Here is a 21,161-nt window from a genome sequence, read left to right on the forward strand (position 1 = left end):
GGAGCCTATTGAGGTTTCATTTTTGACATGTTGTATAAATGAATAGGTTGCTACAGAGTCTTATGGGAGTCATAAGCCCTTGGAAAAATAAACACACTTGATGGAAATAGACCTTGGCTGCTCACCATTTTACCAGGAAGACCGGGAGGACCAGCAGGACCTGGCTCACCTCTGCCACCCTTTTGGAAACAAGAGGAATGTTGTTCAAGCAAAGAAGCCATTTTCCAGAAAGCAGATGAACTACTATTTCTTTTTCTTGATATTTAGTTCGTGCTTTAGGAACAACTGATTTTAACAATCTCTTAATAGGGATGTGCACAGAATCGGGGGGTGGGGTGGGGGGTTGAAGGCAGGGGGGTACCTTTAAGGACTGGGGAGGGTGCACTCACACACACCCCTGCCACAGTTCCCCTGCCGGCGCTGCTGTTTAAAAGAGTCTGGTGAGTCGGCGGCATACCTCCCTGCCGCCCCCGTTCCCTCCTCAGACTGGAAGTGACTGGAAGTACCTGATGTGCATGTGTGTGCATGCCACACTTGCTTGTGTGCCTGGTATTTCTGGTCCGAGGAGGCAACCAGGGGGCAGGGAGGTATGCTGCCGTAGTTCCAGGCTCTTTTAAACTGCAGTGCTGGCGGGGGGGATGCAGTGGGGGTGAGGGTCAGTGCACCCACCCCAGTCCTTAAAAGTATCCCCCCCACCTTCAAACCAGTCATACCACCAGTCTTTCAAACTTTTTGGAGGCCTGTAAAAGGGCCTTTGAACAGGTTCGTGCACATCCCTATCTCTTAATAATGCAGAATCCCAAATTAGAGGAAGTAGCTTTAAATATAATTGGATATAGAACTTCCAATGAAAACTTCCATAGAAAGCACTCTTATAGCAATTATTTTTGCTATTGCTTTAGTAACATATTGTGTAACCAAAACTCAACCAATCAAAGGTCAACTCCCAGCTCTTTTCAGAGCCAAGTTTCATTTCAAGAAGATGATATCATGATAAATTCAAGAGTGCATCTGAACATGTACAAAGACAGGGGCATCTTCCCCACTACTAGATAACTGCAGGTGAGTCAGATGTATCTTCTGGGATTGTTATGCAGAACTCTGGTTTCCAAGCATGTCTTGAGCCTGAGCACCTTTGACTTTAGAATTCAGCAGCTGCACAAAATAACACTTTGGCTGTCACAAATAGCCCATCAGGGGAAAACAAAGCAGGGGGAAAGAGCACTCCAGATATTGATATTGTTGAACGAATAGCTCATGTGCACTCCACTTTAGAAGGTAGTATGTGTTTGAATTCAATTCCCATGTGGCAGAAGCCTCAGTTAACCAAATATTCCAGTGATCGCTTGGATAGAGGTGACTTCCTGAAACAGGAGATAGTGCTCCTAATCTGACCCTCTAGGTATTAGCCTCCTAGTATCCTTGCACAGAAGATGCATACACAATTGCTGTGATCTGCTTTGCTACTTTCTGAGTGACATTTCCTATGACCAACTTGGAGAATGAGGATGTGAGCTGGGGGCAGGGTTCTGCTGCAATGTGTAGAGCACCTTACTGTTAGGGGTGTGCACAGAACCGTCTGGCCTGGTTTGGTTCGAGAACTGTGCCAGTTCAGTCCAGCCCCCCGTCGAACACACACGCCCCGGTCTGGTCCCTGACCAGTCCACGAATGTGTTGTTGTTTGGTTTTTTAAATTAAATTTGATAATAAGTACCTTTAGCCCCTTCGGGGGGCTTGGTGAGGCCACGGGGGGAGGGTATTCCATGCAGGTTCCCTCTCCCCCTGCCGGCCTTCCTGATCACCGCTGCAGCCCACCATAGCCAGGTAACTTGAGAATTTTTGGCCCTTTCGGGCCTCCGTAAAAGTGCATGGGTGCCATTTTGGTGGCCGCTGCACATGCGCCAATGCCCTCTGTGAGGTGGCCTCACAGAGGGCATTGGCGCATGCACGGCGGCCTCCAAAATGGCACCCGAGTGCTCTTACGGAGGCCCGAAAAGGCCAAAAATTCTCAAGTTACCCGGCCACGGCGGGCCACAGCGGGGATCAGGTAGGCTAGCAGGGGGAGAGGGAACCCATGCAGACACATACACATGCCTCATCAAGCCCCCCAAAACGGCTAAAGGTACTTATTATCGAATTTAATTTTTAAATCAAAAAAATTTGCAGACCGGCCGGACTGGACCCGACGGCACAGTTCCGGTCTGACAGAACCGGGGGTGGTGGTGGTTCAGTTCAACTCCAAACCCCTGAACTGGACCACCGGACTGGTTCGCACATCCCTACTTACTGTGTGAATGGCAGCCATTGCATATCTTTCCTCCTCGACAGCTTTGCACAGCCACAGCAGCTCTGGCTGGCCTCCTTCCCTCTCAGCACACTCGATCGCCACCCCTCCACACCTAGCTCCACTCTGTTACTTCTGCAGCTGGTCAGGTGGGAACCTCCATCCTGGTTTCTCAAGTGTCCAGACCCAAAACTGCTGCATGCAACAGTTGTCTTGGCTGCAGTCGTGCCTGGCTGGTCACAGAGGGCTTCGCAGCATCATTAAAAGCCATCTCTCAGGGAGACAGAGAGTTTAATTGGCCCTGAGGATAGCAGGCCTGCACTGCTGAAGGGAGGAAGGTGGCGGTAATTGAGGAAGGATGGGCATCAGGTGACCTCTGAGCTCTTCAACTCATTCCCCTCTCCTACTGTAATGGCACAGCAGGGAAATGGCTTGACTAGCAAGCCAGAGGTTGCCAGTTCAAATCCCCGCTGGTATGTTTCCCAGGCTATGGGAAACACCAATATCGGGCAGCAGCGATATAGGAAGATGCTGAAAGGCATCATCTCATACTGCACGGGAGATGGCAATGGTAAACCCCTCCTGTATTCAACCAAAGACAACCATCGGGCTCTGTGGTTGCCTGGAGACAACACCGACTCGATGGCACAACTTTACTTCACTTTACTGTATCCCAGACCAGTGCAGCTAGTCATCCGCTGGTCATCCACACAGTCTGATCATTCAATCTGGTGGATGAGTAGTCTGAGTAGCTCAAATTAGGGCTGTGCACTTCTCGGCTGTGGGAGGGGGGGGGGCACCAAATTCAAACTTTGCCTAGGGCGCCAAAAACCCTAAGGCCAGCCCTGCTGGCAGCTCCGAATGGGGCAAGATTCAGGGTAACCTGCATGGCAAGTTGCATCCTAACGTTGACACCCTACAGTCAGCTGTACAACCTACAGTTGACATGTGGAGCAGCCCATATAAAGAGGCTATTTCAACTGGCTTCCATGTGGCAGTCACACAGACCACGAATCAAATAAATAGCATTTTGCTCTACTATACTTCAATGTACTCCAGTTATTTTTATTTAGATAAAAACCTTGACCATCAGTGTGCTTCTTCTGTGACCAAAGGACTCCATGATTCTCCACACTTCAGAAGGTCATAGAGAACTTTTGAGTGCAAAACATGCATACTCTCAACAGCCAACACAGATTTAGTAAACAATGAAACTTAAGTTTGTCTCTAAATTGTGTGAAATATTATTTGCATGGTGGCTTTAATAGCGATTTGGGGGAATTTGAAGAAAATAAAATACAACATGCAGCATATAACAAAACATTAATTCCAATATTGCATTATGCCTCAGGAAACTGAGCAAAGCGGCACCTTTTAATGTGGTGACTCTCTTCCATATAGCAGGGAGAGAGTAACTGTCCCTATTCAAATGCAGCACTGCATTTCCCCGGTGGCTGATGCTGGTGTTTACCTTGTGTTTTGTTTACGTCATGAGCCTTTTTGGGACAGGAAGCCACCTTATTTTTTAATATGTAAACCACTTAATTTAATTTATTTATTTAACACATTTTTATGCCGCCCCAAACGCAAGTTCTCTGGGCAGTTCACAACAAAAGTTCACTTTGTGAACTTTTTTGTTAAAAAGCAGTATAATAATAATATCACTTTTACATACAACGGCTTACATGATTGGTAGCCTTCCAGTGATGGGAGGAGGGATGCTGATCTGCAAAGACTGTACTGAAGGCTTTTTTGCACAATGAACTGGGCATGGAGGGGGAGCAATTTTTACATCCCCCGTCCTCCTATGAATATATATATATTGCTCTTCAACCCAAGTTATCAATGCGTTTTACATAGAAAAATAAATAATAAAGAATAAGATGGCCCCCTGTCCCCAAAGGGCTCACAATCTAAAAAGAAACATAAGGCAGATACCAGCAATAGCCACTGGTGGAATGCTTTGCTGAGGTTGGATAGGGCCAGTTGCTCTCCCCCTGCTAAATATAAGAGAATCACCACTTTCAAAAGTGTCTCTTGCTCAGTTAGCAGGGGTCCCTCCAAAAGCCTGTTCCCCTTGCACAAATATGTCCCCGAGGGCTGTGAGGCCCTCAGGAACATATTTATTCCAAGTGGAATCTATTTATTTGGAGGCACACAAAAATCCCCCTTCTGTTCCGTGCCCCATCCACTGCTCTCCTCCTTTTGCCAGAGGGCTCCAGATCATACAAGCCAGTTTATCAACAATTTGTATGGTTGGTTATATGGGATAAACATTGGATTAGCATAATAGTAAGAAAGTTTAATTCTAGTTTTTACTACATATCCTGTAAGGAAACTGTTAACAGAAAATGAAGAGAGAAAGTATTTGTGTGTACACACACACACACACTTTACACCACATCTCAGAATTGCATGAAATTACTTTCCAAGCAAGGCTTGGAAATTTACTGAAAAATAATTAGGTATCCTGGAGAGATCAAAGAACTCAGAGAAGTTTCCAGTTGTTGCTTTTAGAAAACTCTTATGTTCTTAGCATGAGAAAAGGCTTTTGGAATTATGCAAATGCTTTAAAAAACTTTCTGTGACCCAGAAAATTCATTAATCTTCTCCATAGCTACATTTAGCTACCCCTGTGACACAACTGTTACATATGCCTCTAGATTTTAGATTCAAATACAAATACTGAAATGAGAATGAGTTTGAAAATGGTTGTTTTGTGCATTCTCAGATGGACTATATCTGAAAAATGTGCAATTGAAGTGACCAGATTCATCAAAGAGAATTTGTGAACAAAAGATATGAACAAATAGAGATGTTTTAGCAGTATCAGTTTAGGGGGTATTAACACTGGGTAGCATCCAGACCAGTAGTCTAATGTTTTTCATCTCTGTGTGGAATGGTTTTGTTCTGGGCGGCAGTATCAAGGTAGTGTGTGCGCACCTGCATTCAAAGTGGGGCCTTCTTGATTCAACCTAAGAGGGATCTAAAATGTATTGAGCGGACATCCAGAAACTTGTGAGCGCACGCACATGAGCATACCTTAGAGGGAACAGTGATCCGGACTAAGTTAGACATGACTAAATCCCATTGAAATTAATCAGACAACTTATAACTTGTCTCACTGGATGACATCCAGACTAAATCACTAATGAGTTAATTGAAATTAATTAATTAATGTGTTAATTGAAATTAATTGTCCCGTTAATTGAAATTAATGGGACAAATGAGTCTTGACTTGTTTATCCCATTAATTTCATTGATACTTAGTCATGACTAATTTTATTTGGGGGCTATGTATTGTTCTTGAATATATTACTGGTGTTTCATCAACACTAAAATGAAGAGAAAAATCTCTTTCTTTAACATTATATGCATAGTGTGAATTTATTTCAGGTGCAACATCAAATTGTGGGTTGATGCATCTTTTGATTTGGATGGGAATAGGCATCCCCATCTAAGACTACTAACTGTTGCTCATGACTACTTGCAGGCAGCTAGAGCTAAATTTGGTTTTTGTTCAAGACCTACCCCAGATTCATGAAAGAAGGTTCAATTGCTGTGTTTGTCTTGGAGACTGTAAAGTCAACATAGAAATGACTTTGTTTTAGCATCTCATCTCTATGGGGAGTGAAATATCTTCCAAAGGAAAAATTCAAAAGTTACGACATCTGAAAAAGTGGAATTTTCTACATGGGGCCCAGTTCACACAAATGCCATCTCAGATTAAAAATTGACTATGTATTGATTTTATTGACCCACATGTTCCGCAGAGTTAATGCAGGTGGTTCCAAGTCACCCACCCACACTCCTTCTAAAAGACCACCAGCCAGGGGTATGGCTTTAATTGAGTGTATGGGTTCAAAGAACCCAGGGCCCCCCAGCTCCACCCCTCCCTATTTTCTTCATCATCTCCTTCACTCCTAGGGGCCTCAGGGGAGAGGGGCAAAGACAGGTCCCCCCTCCCCTAACTATGCCCTTGCCACCAGTGGTTGAAAATACTTAAAATTGTGTACCCACACTCCAAGAGCGCTACTTAGATTGTAGTACTCCTTCAGAGGGTGGGCACACTACTTTAAGCAGCATTCCTGCAGTGTGGAAGTAGCGCTCCCAGAGTGTGGGACACTACTTTGAGAATTTGTGGCAGTTCCTTAGGATCCTGCAGCAGCAACGGGCAGCTCAGAACAGCCCATGTTATACTGCGGGGGAAATGGGTCAGTATCTCAAAAAAACACCAAAACATTGGGCATTGCTTGATGAATCTGAGTCGGGTTCTGAGAAACTCTCAGGCTACAAGGGCATCATATACAGAAAGGCTTTCCTATTGTTGGGTATGGGAAGGTAGTGAACCACGAGCATAAGTTTTAGGCTGCTGGAGTCATGACAGTCAAAATACAGTGGCTTCTCCCCAGCTTTGTTCCTGGCATAGTTTGAGTGAGGTATGCGTTTACCTCCTCCCGCCCCTCTCCCCTCCGGGCACAGTTTCGCCTTAGAGCCTTCCTTCTCCTTACATCCCAACAAGATCTTTAACTTCAAACAAAACCACTCAATTCATCCATCTAGAGCAGGGATGTCAAACTGTGGCCCTTCTGCAGGTGTTGGCCTACAACTCCCATCATCCCTGGCTATTGGCCACTGTGGCTGGGGATTATGGGAGCTGTAGTCCAAAGACAGCTGGAGGGCCACAGTTTGGCATCCCTGATCTAGAGAATCCATGCAGCAAGGGCACTGAAAGGCAACTGCCACACAACAGTAGCTCTTCCTTCCTCTGGACTGGTCAAAGTCTAAATCAACGCTTTGTTCAAAAGCACTTAAGATCTCTTAATTCGAATAGTCCAGAGATGTGGCTTCTTTAGGGAGTGGGAGGGGCCATACCCCTGTGGATATACACTTGCTCCCTCAGTAGAACCCCAGGGCTCAGTTCTCTGCATCTATCCTTAAGGGGATAAGCAGCAGAGCACAGAAGGGCTCCTGCGTACATCTCAAGAGAGCAGCTGCCGGTTGTGACTGGCAGGGCTAGTGGAGATGGGCCACTGTGTCTGACTCAGTATAAGCCATCTCCTTATATCTGTACTTTATTTAACAAGCTGTATTATCACTGGTTACGTCTGACACTTTGAAGTTGAAAAACTGATACCATGGAACAATTTAGCATAAAGGCAAGTTTTAAAAGATTTCAGACACAGATGAAGTGTGATAATAATATAGGCCAATTTCCATAATGCACGTAAAGCAAAACTCAGTTAACTGCAAAAGGATTGTGAAAGACAGGAAGACAGGTTTTGACTCATAACATTAAAAGATGAGAATCCTATTTTTGGAAATGGAAACACATTGTTCCCCCACCCCCTTTTCCTATTAAAAACAGAAGGAAAAGTTCAAAATAACATAGCTTCCTGATGCTATAGTTACCTGCACAGGGCTGCTCTTGCTCCTCAACTAATGCAAGCTTATTGACATCCTATTGTCTGTGATGGCCTGGTGTCTGCTCTAGGGGCTCTTTGCTTAGCATGATTCTCATTCACTGTCCTCTTCTTTTTATGGCCCATGCCAGTTACAATGAGAGTACCTGGTCCCGTCGACATGGACAGGACTATGCCTAGCATCACCACTCCCACAACCTGCCCCGCCCCTCCACACCTGAGTCATTCAGGACTTTGCACTGTGGAACTGCATTCATACTGCTGCACTGACTTCAGACCTCCAGTGCCTGTTGCTGGTGTCTATCTTATGTTTCTTTTTTAGATTGTAAGCCCATTTGGGAACAGGGAGCCATTTTATTTCTGTCTGTCTGTCTATGTAAGTCGCTTTGGGAACTTTGGTTGAAAAATGGTATATAAATATTTGCCATATTCACCACCCTGATTTGTGATGCTGCACTTATTCAAAGGCTCTTGAGTCAGATATTGTTTTCCTTGCTTCATTATTATTACAAATGTGTCTAGATCATTTCTCATCAAAAAAGTCTCAAAACGATTTACACACACACACACACAAATAAGATGATTCCCTGTCCCTAAAGGGTTCACAATCTAAAAAGAAACATGAGCAACCACTGGAGGAATCCTGTGCTGGATTAGAATAGGGCCGGTTGCTCCCCACTGCTAAATATAAGAGAGTCACTAATTTAAAGGCCTCTTAAAAGCCAACAACCTTAAAAGCCTCTTTGCTCAGTTAGCCAGGGTGAGATCATGTGATCAAACTTTGCATATCATATCAATCAGACTGATAGTTCTACTCCTGTCAATCTTAATCTGGCTAAACCGGATTAAGTGAAAGTATAAGGCTTGAGGAGTTAGTGAATCATGTTAGCATGAACCAATTGCGATCAGGAATCCTGTACGAAGCATGAGTTCTATCGGTCAATTTGTTAAGGAAATACATGAAGTCTAAGACTGCAATATTATGCCGACTTACCTAGAAAAAGCCCCACTGAACATGGTAGGCATTTGCTTTTGTGTAAACATGGACTGGATTGCTTGACTGCAAAATTGGATTGCAATATTATGCACAGACAGTCCCTTGCTTGGGAGTATGTCACATTGAAATAATAGAACTTGCTTGCAAGAAAACATGGCTAAGACTAAGCTGTACATTTAAATGTAAGAAAACAAGCAGCATAAACTGGAGTTTACAAATTTTGGTTGTGTTTTCACTACATTTACATAAAATATGATGAGACAGAATAATAGAAAGTCTTGCACTTCAGAAAGCTTAGACAAAACAAGAGAAATATCTATTAGACGTCTTGCTGGTCTTTGGAACAACAGACCAGGGGGTGGAAACTCAGTGTTTAATCTGAATCCACGGTTTCAACTTGGCAATGGTGGTTGCTAGTAATTAACACAGCATGACAGCTCCGGTTTCTATGGACTGCTGATTTTATAAACCTTCACTTAGATTTTATGGGATTAAAAACATATTTCAGAAGATTATCTTGCATTATCCAGTTAGGAAACTACACTGCCTTTAATTAACCACAGAACTGCCCCAAAACGTACATACAGAGAAAGGCATTTGGGAAATAGTCAATTTCATTCAAATTAGTGCTGCTCAAAGCCACCAATGATCTGAAAATTTTGTGAATGAATTAGAGTGTACTAGAAGAAATAGTAAGCTAATAAGGGCACTCACACGACCTGCTCATGGGCGGGCAGGGGGAAGGCAGGGTCCAATTCACCTTTCCCCCAGATGATGATGTGCATTCTCTTTGGGCATGCTGCCACGCACCCACATGAGCCGTGCTGATCCGTGGAGCAGCACAGATCTCCAGAGGCCAGGATGCCACAATGCACCACGGATACACTTCCGGGTATCCCACAATGCACTGCACGAGGAGTGCAATGCATTGAGGCATACCCCCATGAGATGGGCACTCTAGGCACCCATCCCTGTTTGCACCCATCCCTGCAGCACAAGCTCATGCATGATCCCAGCAACTGGGTTAAGGGTGCACTCGCGCCCTTAACCTCAGCTAAAGGCCAGGTATAGAAGTTGGGTTTGGGTGAGCGGGAGCACTGAGATCCGCATGGATCCTGGTGCTCCACATGAGAAGCCTTAATGTGTCACTAGCAAGTGCTGAAAAGGGGAAGTGAGGAAGCAGTGGAAAGCCGTGGTAGTGATTTCTTTCCCAAACCCACTTCTGCATGGCTCACTCCATGAGGCATAGGGTGGCTTTCCAAGAAATGGCAGGCAGCAGCAACCAATGCTCGGTGCTGTTCTGCTAGAAAGGTGGAAGTGCCACAATATTGCTTCATTAGCAGGGGAAGCTGCTCCAGGAGGCAGAGTGAGCCTCAGGCAGCGGGTGTGCCTCTACCATGGGTGACAAGTATGGGCAGCCCACTTCACCCACGCCATGGGCATTACCCCACCCGCCTGCTACTGCCACAACATCTCACCTCCTCTGCTGTGGCCCCATCCTTTGGCATTCCCCACCACCACAGGTCCATCCACTCACCAATCCCAACCTTGCCTCACTGGTCTGGACACCGCCTTTCTTTCTCCTCTCCAATTGGCCAGCCTCATCTGGCAGGGCGTGCTGCTTCTTGGTGCTGTAGGTCAGCAGCGAGGCAGCACAGACTGAGCTTGGGTCCAACAGCAGCCTCTCCTCATGGCCCATGCTGCTGCTGCTGCGTCAGCACCAGCAGCTTGCTTGCTCTTGAGCTCTCTCTCTCTTTCTCGCCTGTGGACTCCCCAGAAGCATCTGGTGCACCACTGTGTGGAACAGGATGCTGGCTTAGATAGGCCTTGGGCCTGATCCAGCAAGGATGTTCTTATGAATTAGGCCACGAGTCACAAGACGCTAAAATAATGTATGTGTCTGTTACCCATTTATTTCTTTATCATAATGTTCCAAAAGGTATCTGGGTAATATCCACTCTAGTTAATCATGACTAAGAATCAATGGAATCAATGAGACAAGTTAGTTGTGACTAACTTGAATCCCATTAATTTCAGTGGCTGACATCCTCAATAACGCTGCACATGTGCAAAGAAAAAAAATAACTTACTAGTGTGTGTGTTTCTAAACTTCTAAAGCATGTATGCTTGCATGGGTGGAGGAGAAGGAGATGTGCACTGATCCCCTTCCCCTTAGAAGAATCCCGTGCAACCCAGCAGCAGGGCCCTACTACCGGGTGACAATGGAGTGTTTCCAAGGGATTAGTGGGAATTACCCCCTTCACCCATGACACATTCCTGCTTCAGAAACTAGTAGTGTATGCTTTTTGTTTTGCTGCATATGTGTGCACTGTAAGTGAGGGACATTGGCCAATGGGACTTGGGCATGACTAACCTAGTGTGGATGTGGCACAGGGCTTCTACAGTTGTAAACATAACTAGCCAACATGTGCTTAACTATTCTGTTTAACCCTCTACTTTTTTAAAAAAACTAAGTCTAAGAAACAATCATAAGAAAATGTGAACATTTGAAGTATAATTCTATATTATGTTGTTCTAAATTACTTACTGGTGTTTCCCACAGTTTTTGATGAAAGGAGAAGCCATTTAACCTCCTTTTTCCTTTCCTAGTAACTGGCCTTCATTTTGAGAAGAGCTGCCTACCCAGTGAGATGTGACAATGATATCACAATGATATACATCACTCACTCTGTTTAATGTAATGGCACATTTGACACTAGCTGATAGTGAGAGTACACAGTAGCTTTTTGTTCTCAGCCATATCAGGAGCTTTTGAGGGCCACATACAATGTCATTCTCTCAGCCTTCTGGAAGGTTGCAAAAAGTGATGGCAGACTGGGTGGCACCTGTAGGCTGGAAAGGATCCCAGTCTTGCTCCAACTTTCTCTAGGATTAGAGATGGAGATCCAAACACTCTCTTTGTGCCATTAAAAAGTATTTAACACTTCACCGGGTTAACTTGGGATCTTTGCCTGAAATTTGCTTCAAAAGCCATTATTTTCTGAAGAGAAGACTTAGTCAACACATCTGTTATCTCTTCTTTCCAGCATCATATCTCTCCTTTCCTAAAACCTCTCTGTTGAAGATATCTTTGAAATGTATAGTCAGGCATGCTGATAACATGAAATAGAATTGTTCCCCAAAGCAACTTCCTTCCCTTGATTAGTTCCTGGTTTCTTCTGAAACCTAATAAGGGCTATATACCGCCCCCCATCACTCTTTATCCTGCAGAATGCTCACTAATATTCATAGGAATGTAAATGCATCAGCAGCAGAAACACAAACTAGCTCGCCTGTAGCAATGCAGCTGAAATTCAGCCTGGACTCACACAAAAACTGGTGGATCCCACTGGCTCAGAACATTGTGTGAAAAGGCCTCCTTCAAACCCGCTATTGATTGTGAAAACTGTTTGATGTGACTCTGTGGGCTGCTGTTCAATTCTTCACAGAAGGCTCTAGCTGCAAATGATGAGATTGAGTTGGAATTTTTTACTCAGCACAGAATCTGAGGCTGAGGTTATTTGTACTATAAATTAACATGCACTGCAAATGTGTGTAATTAATTCAGAACTGGACAAAATTGCCATGGATGTTAGAGTTAACAAACAAGGAGCACAAATAGCTTCCCTACAGACATTATTTCCTCCACCACTGGCCTACGTCTAAAAATCCAGAGTCTAAAGGTTGATATGGCAACTGAGAGCAAAACAAGCACTTACCGGGGGGCCTCTGGGTCCAATTGGTCCTTCTACTCCCTGTGGGCCTTGGTCTCCCTGTTTTCATGATTACAAGAACAGAACATACTTGAAAACTGATTCTGCATAATCATTTAGTAAAATGTTAGTAAACTGGAGGATAGAAATGATCTTACAGGTTTACCCGAATTCCCCATCAAGCCAGGTATCCCAGGAGGACCCACGTTACCCTGTTGGACAGAAAGGAGGTTAGCCAAATCAAAGAAAGCCTATCTTGCAATCCCAGCAGAGTTGCAGGAACATGAAAAAGCAAAACATAAACTAAGAGGCATATATTATATGCTTTGTGTTCACTCTCTCCCTCTCTCTCCTCCATTTCCCGCCATCTAGCCAAACTCCTCTGTCTGGTCACATCTTGAGTGTCCTCACAAAACACTGAACCATTTCTGCTTCTTCCTTTGCCATCTCCTGACACTTCCTTCATCTACATTTGGCAACAGCAATCCTACCTACAAATTTACCTGTTTTGATCCTTTCTGCCCTTTCCCTCACTACATCCTTGTCCTTAGAAAAATGGTCATTTCTCTTTATCACATATGTCCCTAATTCATATATTCCTTTTCATTCCCGTCCTATGGGGAAACCCATAGGATAAAACTACAAGTTAAGAAACATTACCTCTATTTGCCCTTCTTTCCTCTAGAACAGAGATTCTCAACAATGGGTCCCCAGATGTTACTGGACTTCAAATCCCATAATCTCCAGTCCCAGTGGCCTTTGGTTGGGGATTATGGGAGCTGAAGTCCAATATCATCTGAGGACCCAGCGTTGAGAATCCCTGCATTGAGAATCCCTGATTGAACACAAATGCCCCATTCTTTTACATTTTCCTCATATGTTGTATATCATATGATAGAGTCCCCTATATCGTAAGCAAAACAATTAACACATCACCTTGTTCAAAATGTCTGTTTGACCCTTTCCTTTTGTCACCCTTTTTACTCAACACTAAAGGTCAAACTACAAGTTACAAGAAGCACAATTAGCACCCTCCCCCTCCTCCTCCTCCAGTGGCTGACATAATGCACAGCATTATGCTGCTGTATTGCTCTGTCCGAGGGCTGCTGTGGACTTGTAAGCAGCCTCAACACTGTTCAGAACCAGTCACTGCATATGCAACGCTGCCACAGTTTTCTCCATTCACCATAAGGGTGGGGGGGGGGAGATATGAGGTAGTGCTTCTTGCAGAACCATTAGTTCTAAAGAGCAGCAAGGCTGCGTACAAATCCTCAGCAGCCCTGAGGCAGAGTGATACAGCAGCGCAATGCTGTGCCTCATGTCAGCCTCTGTAAATAACAGCCAGATCCAGATTGGGACAATGGCCTGGGAGGATGGAGTTTGAACCCTCTGCCCCTGCCATAGTCTTGATCCATACTGGGACCACCTGCAGCTGCTGTTTCCCTCAGGCGGGGCAAGGGGGAGCTCCCATTAGTGCCAACAGGAGCTTTTCCTTCTCAAGGGAAATAGCAACCTCCAGGAGACTGATCTGGACCAGGGTCAAGGGGAAAATGTTCTTATGCCATAATCCCCATTTGGATCAGGGACTCTGTGGTTGTTATTTACACAATCATTTAACATACACAAAAGCACTAAACCCCTGTAGAATGTAGTCTGACCCTAAGTAGAGGTTTCTCAATTAGTCGCCCATCCTATACAACCACCCATTTCCCCCACCCCAGCCTACACAGCAGTGCCTCCCAATGTCTCCCTTTTGTGTTTGTCTGTACTGATGTCTTATTGGATCCCTATCGTCACATGATGGGCAGCTTAAGGCAGAGGTCAATTTGTGTCAGGCCAGAATTTAGGAAACTGTTTGAAAGGACCTACAGCAAAAGTATGTAGTACACCGCTCTGGGCTCCTTGGAGGGAGAGCGGGATATAAAATGTATGTATGTATGTATGTATAAATAAAAGGTTAGGGAAGCAATGTTTTTGTGCAATGAATTGAATCAGGACAACTTCAGGCAGCTCTACTGACATGTTGGCTGGTTCTGAAATCTGTACCAAAAAGAAGCAGAAGGGCAAGGCTAAGAACAGCTGAACAGGTTTCTGAGAGTTACAGCTATGATAACAACAGTTAGTACTCAGGGTGATCCCAGAAGTAGACCTATTAATGGGCCCAAGGAAGAGTAAGTGTGATGGAGTAGATAGTGGGCTGGCGTGGGTCCAAATCCTTGTGCAGCCATTAAACTCACCAGGCAAATATTTACTTAACCTACCTCACAGGATTGTTGTGAGGATAAAATGAGATCGCCTCATGGAAAGGAAAGGAAAGGTTGTGCTGTCAAGTCAGTATCGACTCCTGGCAACCACAGAACCATGTGGTTTTCTTCATAGAATACAGGAGGGGTTTACTATTGCCTTATCCCCGCGAAGTATGAGATGGTGCCTTTGCCATTGTCCCTGAAGTGAGCATCTGCTTCCAGCACCTTCCTATATTGCTGCTGCCCGATATAGCCCACCCTATGTTCCTTGCAGAAAGGGTGGAATATATTATCTATCTGTTGGTACTGGAGTCTTTCCCAAGTTGTCTAGAACATTTTACCTTTGAGCCAGCAACACCTTTTGCCCCTGGAGAGCCAGGAAAACCCTGGGGGGGGAAACACAGAGAAATGCATTGCTTGAAATGCTCTGGAAACCTGTAACTGGCAAATATTTCTTATTGTAAATGCTGTCAATGCTAATTTCATTCTATAACAATGGTTTCTCATACTTTTAAAAATATTTTTTTCTGATAATCCTTAGAAACACTTCTAAGTGTGGGACTCTAAAAAAAGACACAGCCTTATCATCCCACACTCACCAACAAAATGAAGGAAATCAGTCCCTCCTCTCAATAAATCCAAACAAAAAGACAGTACAAGATCACATTCTAAGTGAACACACACACCCTGATCCAACTGTAAAGGTAAGGTAAAGTTGTGCCATCGAGTCGGTGTCGACTCCTGGCGACCCCAGAGCCCTGTGGTTGTCTTTGGTAGAATACAGGAGGGGTTTACCATTGCCATCTTCTGCACAGTATGAGATGATGCCTTTCAGCATCTTCCTATATTGCTGCTGTCAAATATAGGTGTTTCCCATAGTCTGGGAAGCATACCAGCGGAGATTCGAACCAGCAACCTCTTGCTCCCTAGGCAAGTTATTTCCCTGCTGCGCCATTAGGTGGCTTAGGTTCCAACTGTAGCTGCATGTAATTATGCCTGATTGTAGCACTAGAAGATGGATGGAAGTTTACATTGAGATGCACACTGGCTGAAATCCTGAGCAGCCTGTTGGTATCACACCTGGAAACTGCACCAACATAATGGAAAGCTTCCCCACTATCGCTGTGGCTGTGCAGCATCAGGAGCCTAGTGAGGGGGGACAAATTTTGACAATTTGCTCTAATTCCGGATATGGCTCATGTCACCCAAAAACATGTCCCTGAGAGCTGCAGGACCCTCAGGGACACATTTCTGAGTGATACAGAGCTTTTCTGGAGTGACAGCAAATTGTCAAAATTCACTCCCCGTGCTGTGAAGACATGTTTTCCAGGCGTGCTATCGATTGGCTGCTCTGGAGGTCAGCCACAGAATACAAAGCCATCTTGGGCATGGTTTTAGGGCACATTGTACAGCTAATTTGCTGAAGCTAAGAAGGTCTAGGTCTGGTCAGTGCCTAAATGGGTAACCACTTCAGAACGCCACATATTTCTATGTATTTACTTATTTTATTCATTGCATTTTTATACCTCTCAAATTAATGACCTCTATCCACCTCAAATTCCATGATGGAAGAAAGGCAGGGCATAAATGAAATTAATAATGCAGTGGAGACAGCTGACATCCATGTTTGGATGTGCATGCAGACGCAAATGTCTGCCTTCACTGCACCACTTTTAAACTGATGTGCAGTGAACTGCCTTCACTGCACCACTTTTAAACTCCTAGAGTTGGGTAACTACACACAATTGGAGCTAGAATCAGGTATATGTGCCAGAAGAGGGAGTACAAAAAAAACCCAGATATCTGGACTTGCCATTTACGTTTTTCACCTGTTTTTTCAAACTAAGCTGACATCTACAAGAGTCCTGTTTTGATTGGTAGAAGATTCATATCATGGAAGTGATGGGGAGTTAATCGAGAGCAAGTCCAAGCAGATCAAGCACCACCATATAGTAAATGACCGAGATTGCTGTACACCGCCCAGAGCCTTTGGATGGGGCGGTTTATAAACGTAATGAATGGATGGATGGATGGATGAATACCTTAAAAGCTAAATAAAACAAATAATAGCCATTGCTTTTCTCTGGTTTTGCATTTAAGTGATCTTGAGTTTCGTATTTCAGACACTGGACTGGGAGAACTGGCAGTTCTTTGACTAATGGCATTTTATTTAAACGGTAATGTGCTATTTGTCAATAAATAGTCAATACTATTCTTTAGTGTGGAACCAGCTTTTTTTCTACCATGGATACATTTTTGTTTAGATCTTGGATTCTGATGTTCTTCATTTCAAGAGTATAGTGAGTCACATGTAGTTAAAATTAGAGATTAGGCTGCTGAGCATATGACAAGAGCCTTCTGGATCATTATTATATGTAGTAGTGGCTCATACAACTGATCTCTGCCACATCTCTGCCACTACAAGAATGTGAGAAAGCTCCAACAAAAAACTGTGGTATGGGCATGAATAGCTTCTTTGAACCACCACCGTAATATGTTGGAACTTACCCTTATCAGGCAATCAACATAACAAGATCATCCTCTTAGAATGTCATCATCCTGCCTATGCCCTGGTTTGTTTGTTTTTTTAAGATCCCCACTCTCCATGGCTTCTCCAGTCCCTCACAATTATGTACAAACTACCTGCTGTTACCAGAATGTAAGACTCGTAAGTACTAGGCTTCAGTTTGGCTTGGAAATTTAACTGATTTTTTAACATCTGAATTTTAGCATCTGAAATGCAAAAGATACTTACTGGCAGTCCTTGAACTCCTGCATCACCTGGAGGACCTGGTTTTCCTGGTTCACCCTGAAAGAAAAATGAAAACATTAGTTATGTACACTGATTTGATTCTTTCATAGCAAACCATCATATATATTTCTTAACAGACTATGAGAACACTCGCTACAAATTCAAGGCCATCCCTGTCAATAGGCAGCCATTTGGTACGGAACTTCACTTAGGGTCAGCGGTGTAGCTGGGGAGAGGGGGCCCGTGTTCACCCCTCTCCTGGCAGCCCCTCTGAGTGAGGGAGATAAACGGGAGAAAACAGGGAGGGGTGGATCTGGGGGGCCGGGTTCTTTGAACCCATCTGCTCAATTATAGCTACGCCTCTGCTTAGGGTGCATGATGTATGGATAATCCATTAGATTACAAAATAGGAGGACAATCCATTGAGTTCAAAAGCTGCCACAGCCCAGTTTTTGCTGACAGGGACTATAGAGTGAAGAAATCCCATGGAGAATCAACACCAAACTGCGCAGTCCACATAGGATGGGTGAGGTCTGCCTACTAGATTAGAAAAGCTGTAACGTCTATGGTAAACATAGGAAAAGGGCCAAAAAATGTTTGTTTTATAGCTGCTTCCCCCAAACACACAAATAGATTTAACTAAAGTTTTATTTAGCAACAGCTCCCTTTTCTCCTTCTCCTTCCCCTCCCTTTTCCTTTCTGACTCCACCTCCCCACCTCCACACACACACTACAGCATCTGCACAGGGACAAATATTCAAACAACAAAACACGAAAGATAGATAGATAGAATACAACCACCTTCAAATAACCCTTTGTGCAAATTACCCTATTTACAGGCATACAGGTACACAATCAAGACTAATAAAACTAGTGAGAACATCATGCAAGAATCATCTTGCTGGATTAGACAGTAAATCCTGCATTCTATCTGTAAGAATGGCAAGCCAGAACAGACCAGGGCCAGTTTTCAGGGAGTCAAGCTGCCCTCTATGGGCCTAAGTAGACCCCAAGGGAATTACTCTGCCACTGCCCCCGCCCCCGCCACTGCCGCCGCCACCACTGAGAGACTATGGGCACAGAGCTGGTCTCAGGGATCAGCAGTGGTTTCTTCTTTTGGCTCTGGGCTCTTGGCAGCTACCCAGTGACACAACCCCTGGCTCTGGCCCTGAACCAGATGCTTCTGTGAAGCTCACACGCTTCACAGATGCTTGTGAGAGTATTGACCACCTTGGGATATGCCAAAATCCCTTCCCACAACTTGTGCCAACTGTTTTGCACATTGCAAAGTTGGAGCTGGCAATTCAGTGAATCAGAGAGGCATGAAAGAGAGTGAAGTGTGCAGGGGCCTTACTGCCAGCAGCAATGGCACTTTGAGGAGTCCTTGCAGCTGGAGGCTGCCTGCCCTCCCCCCCCCACCCCCAGCAATCCATAGAGCAGGGGTAGACAACTTTGGCTCTCTGTGGCTGGGAATCCTAGTTCGACAACAGCTGGAGTGCCAAGAGTGAGGGAAGGAAGCATTGTCCTCGCTTTGATTGGCTTCATGATGACATTATATGATGATATAGCATCACCAAACACCACCTCTGCCTTGTAACCAGAATTCTGTTTCCAACAGTAATCAGAAGAATGCCTTTGCAAAGCTCACAAACAGGGCATGATGACTACAGGACTCCCCTGTTGTATGCCCCCAGCATCAGAGGTATGCTGCTTTTGGACATGGAGGTTTCATTTAGCTATCACAGCTGACAGGAGAGACTTCAGTTCACAGAGTGGAGTAAGTGGAAGGAGCTTTGGGTGGGTGGAGCTGAGGGAAGGTGTGGTGGGAGCGACTAGGCAGGGTGGGTGGTACTTGGAATCCACTCACTGTGTGAAAGCACTAGCTAGCTCAGTTTCCTTTGAATATAGGAAATATGTTGCAAACTGCCCAGAGACTTGCATTTTGTGTGGTAGATAAATGTGTTAGATAGATAGATAGATAGATAGATAGATAGATAGATAGATAGATAGGCTGCATTTCGCTATTATGACTAATCGTAATTTATAGACCTATTCTCTATGCATTTGTCTAACATAGACTTATTCTCCATGATTTCTTCCAATCCACACAATACAGATGTGGGTAGTTAATTTAGAAAATATAAATTGAACGGCATGCTGAATTAACTTTAAATACCTTTGATCCTGGCATGCCTGGGATCCCTTCACGGCCATCAACTCCTGGTAAGCCCTTGAGGGGAAAACAACATATTATGTAATCTCAATTGTGTAAATCACATTTAATAACAAGAAGAAGAAGAAGAAGAAGAAGAAGAAGAAGAAGAAGAAGAAGAAGAAGAAGAAGAAGAAGAAGAAGAAGAAATAATAATAATTCAGCCATCCCAGGTCCTTGGGAAGGACTCGATGTCTGGATAAAACAAACTGTCTGACTGTGTAAACAAGAAATATTTATTTATTTATTTATTTGATTTATATACCGCCCTTCCAAAATGGCTCAGGGCGGTTTACAAATTAAAACAAACCACTAAAACAATAAAAAGCTAAAACAAATTAAAAACAATATAACAACAATTAACAATTTAAAAACATTTAAAAACAACAATTAAACAATTACAGTGATTAAAAGCCCCAAAATCGGGTTAAAATATTAAAACAGATTTAAAAACCCTGGAAAGCCAGGCCAAACAAATATGTTTTAAGGGCTCTCCTGGAGGCTAATAGAGAATTCAAATTGCGGATTTCCGCAGGAAGCGCATTCCACAGTCCCAGAGCACCTATAGAGAAGGCCCGCCTCTGAGTCGCCACCAGACGAGCTGGTGGTAACTGGAGACGAACCTCCTCAGATGACCTTAAAGTGCGGTGGGGATCACACAGAAGGCGGCGCTCTCTAAGGTAACTCGGGCCTAAGCCATTCAGGGCTTTAAAGGTAATAAAGAGCATTTTGTATTTTGCCTGGAAACATATCGGCAGCCAGTGCAGTTGTTTCAAAATAGGCGCAATATGGTCTCTCCGGGTTACCCCAGAGACCAATCTGGCTGCCGCATTCTGAACTAATTGAAGTTTCCGAACTATGTACAAAGGCAGCCCCACGTAGAGCGCATTGCAATAGTCAAGCCGGGAGGTTACCAGCTGGTGCACCACTGTTTTGAGGTCCTCCTCCTCAAGGAATGGGCGCAGCTGTGGAATCAGCCCAAGCTGATAGAAAGCACTCCAGGCCATGGCCTCCACCCCAGAAACCAGGGTGAGGCCTGGGTCCTGGAGTACTCCCAAGCTGCGCACCTGCTCCTTCTGGGGGAGTGTAACCCCATCCAGCACAGGAAGATCTAACTCATTCCTCAGATTCTGAGCCCCCACAATGAGCACCTCCGTCTTGCTTGGATTCAGCTTCAATTTGTTCTCCCTCATCCAGCCCATTACTGCCTGTAGGCAGGCATTTAGAGAATGAGTGCCATTTCCTGAAGATGGAAGGGAGAAGTAGATTTGGGTGTCATCAGCATACTGCTAACACCCTGCAACAAATCTCCTGATGACCTCACCCAGCGGTTTCATGTAGATATTGAAAAGCATTGGTGACAGAATGGAGCCCTGAGGGACTCCATATAACAGCTCCTGCTTTGAGGAGCAACTGTCACCAAGCTCCACCATATGGGATCTACCCGAGAGATAGGAACGGAACCACTGCAGAGCAGTGCCCCCAATTCCCAACTCCCCCAGGCAACCCAGAAGGATACCATGGTCGATGGTAT

The 21,161-nt window shown here is 44.5% G+C and overlaps 1 protein-coding gene across 13 annotated transcripts in view; it reads right to left on the reverse strand.

Annotated features, from left to right (window-relative positions):
• Positions 1-21,161, reverse strand: part of COL9A1 (collagen type IX alpha 1 chain) — a 205,032-nt gene that overhangs the window by 33,955 nt on the left and 149,916 nt on the right. For all 13 annotated transcript variants that reach the window (XR_008314079.1, XM_053286751.1, XM_053286747.1 and 10 more), the window contains 6 exons: positions 19,592-19,645; positions 17,419-17,472; positions 15,005-15,049; positions 12,576-12,629; positions 12,424-12,477; positions 126-179 (listed from right to left, as the gene is read on the reverse strand). Coding sequence is in view for 12 of the 13 variants with exons in the window: in XM_053286751.1 (XP_053142726.1) it covers positions 126-179; positions 12,424-12,477; positions 12,576-12,629; positions 15,005-15,049; positions 17,419-17,472; positions 19,592-19,645 (315 nt within the window). In the remaining variant the exon portion in view is untranslated. The remainder of the gene's footprint in view (positions 1-125; positions 180-12,423; positions 12,478-12,575; positions 12,630-15,004; positions 15,050-17,418; positions 17,473-19,591; positions 19,646-21,161) is intronic.

Source organism: Hemicordylus capensis, chromosome 1 (assembly GCF_027244095.1).
Source record: "Hemicordylus capensis ecotype Gifberg chromosome 1, rHemCap1.1.pri, whole genome shotgun sequence".
NCBI classification, from domain to species: Eukaryota; Metazoa; Chordata; class Lepidosauria; order Squamata; family Cordylidae; genus Hemicordylus; species Hemicordylus capensis.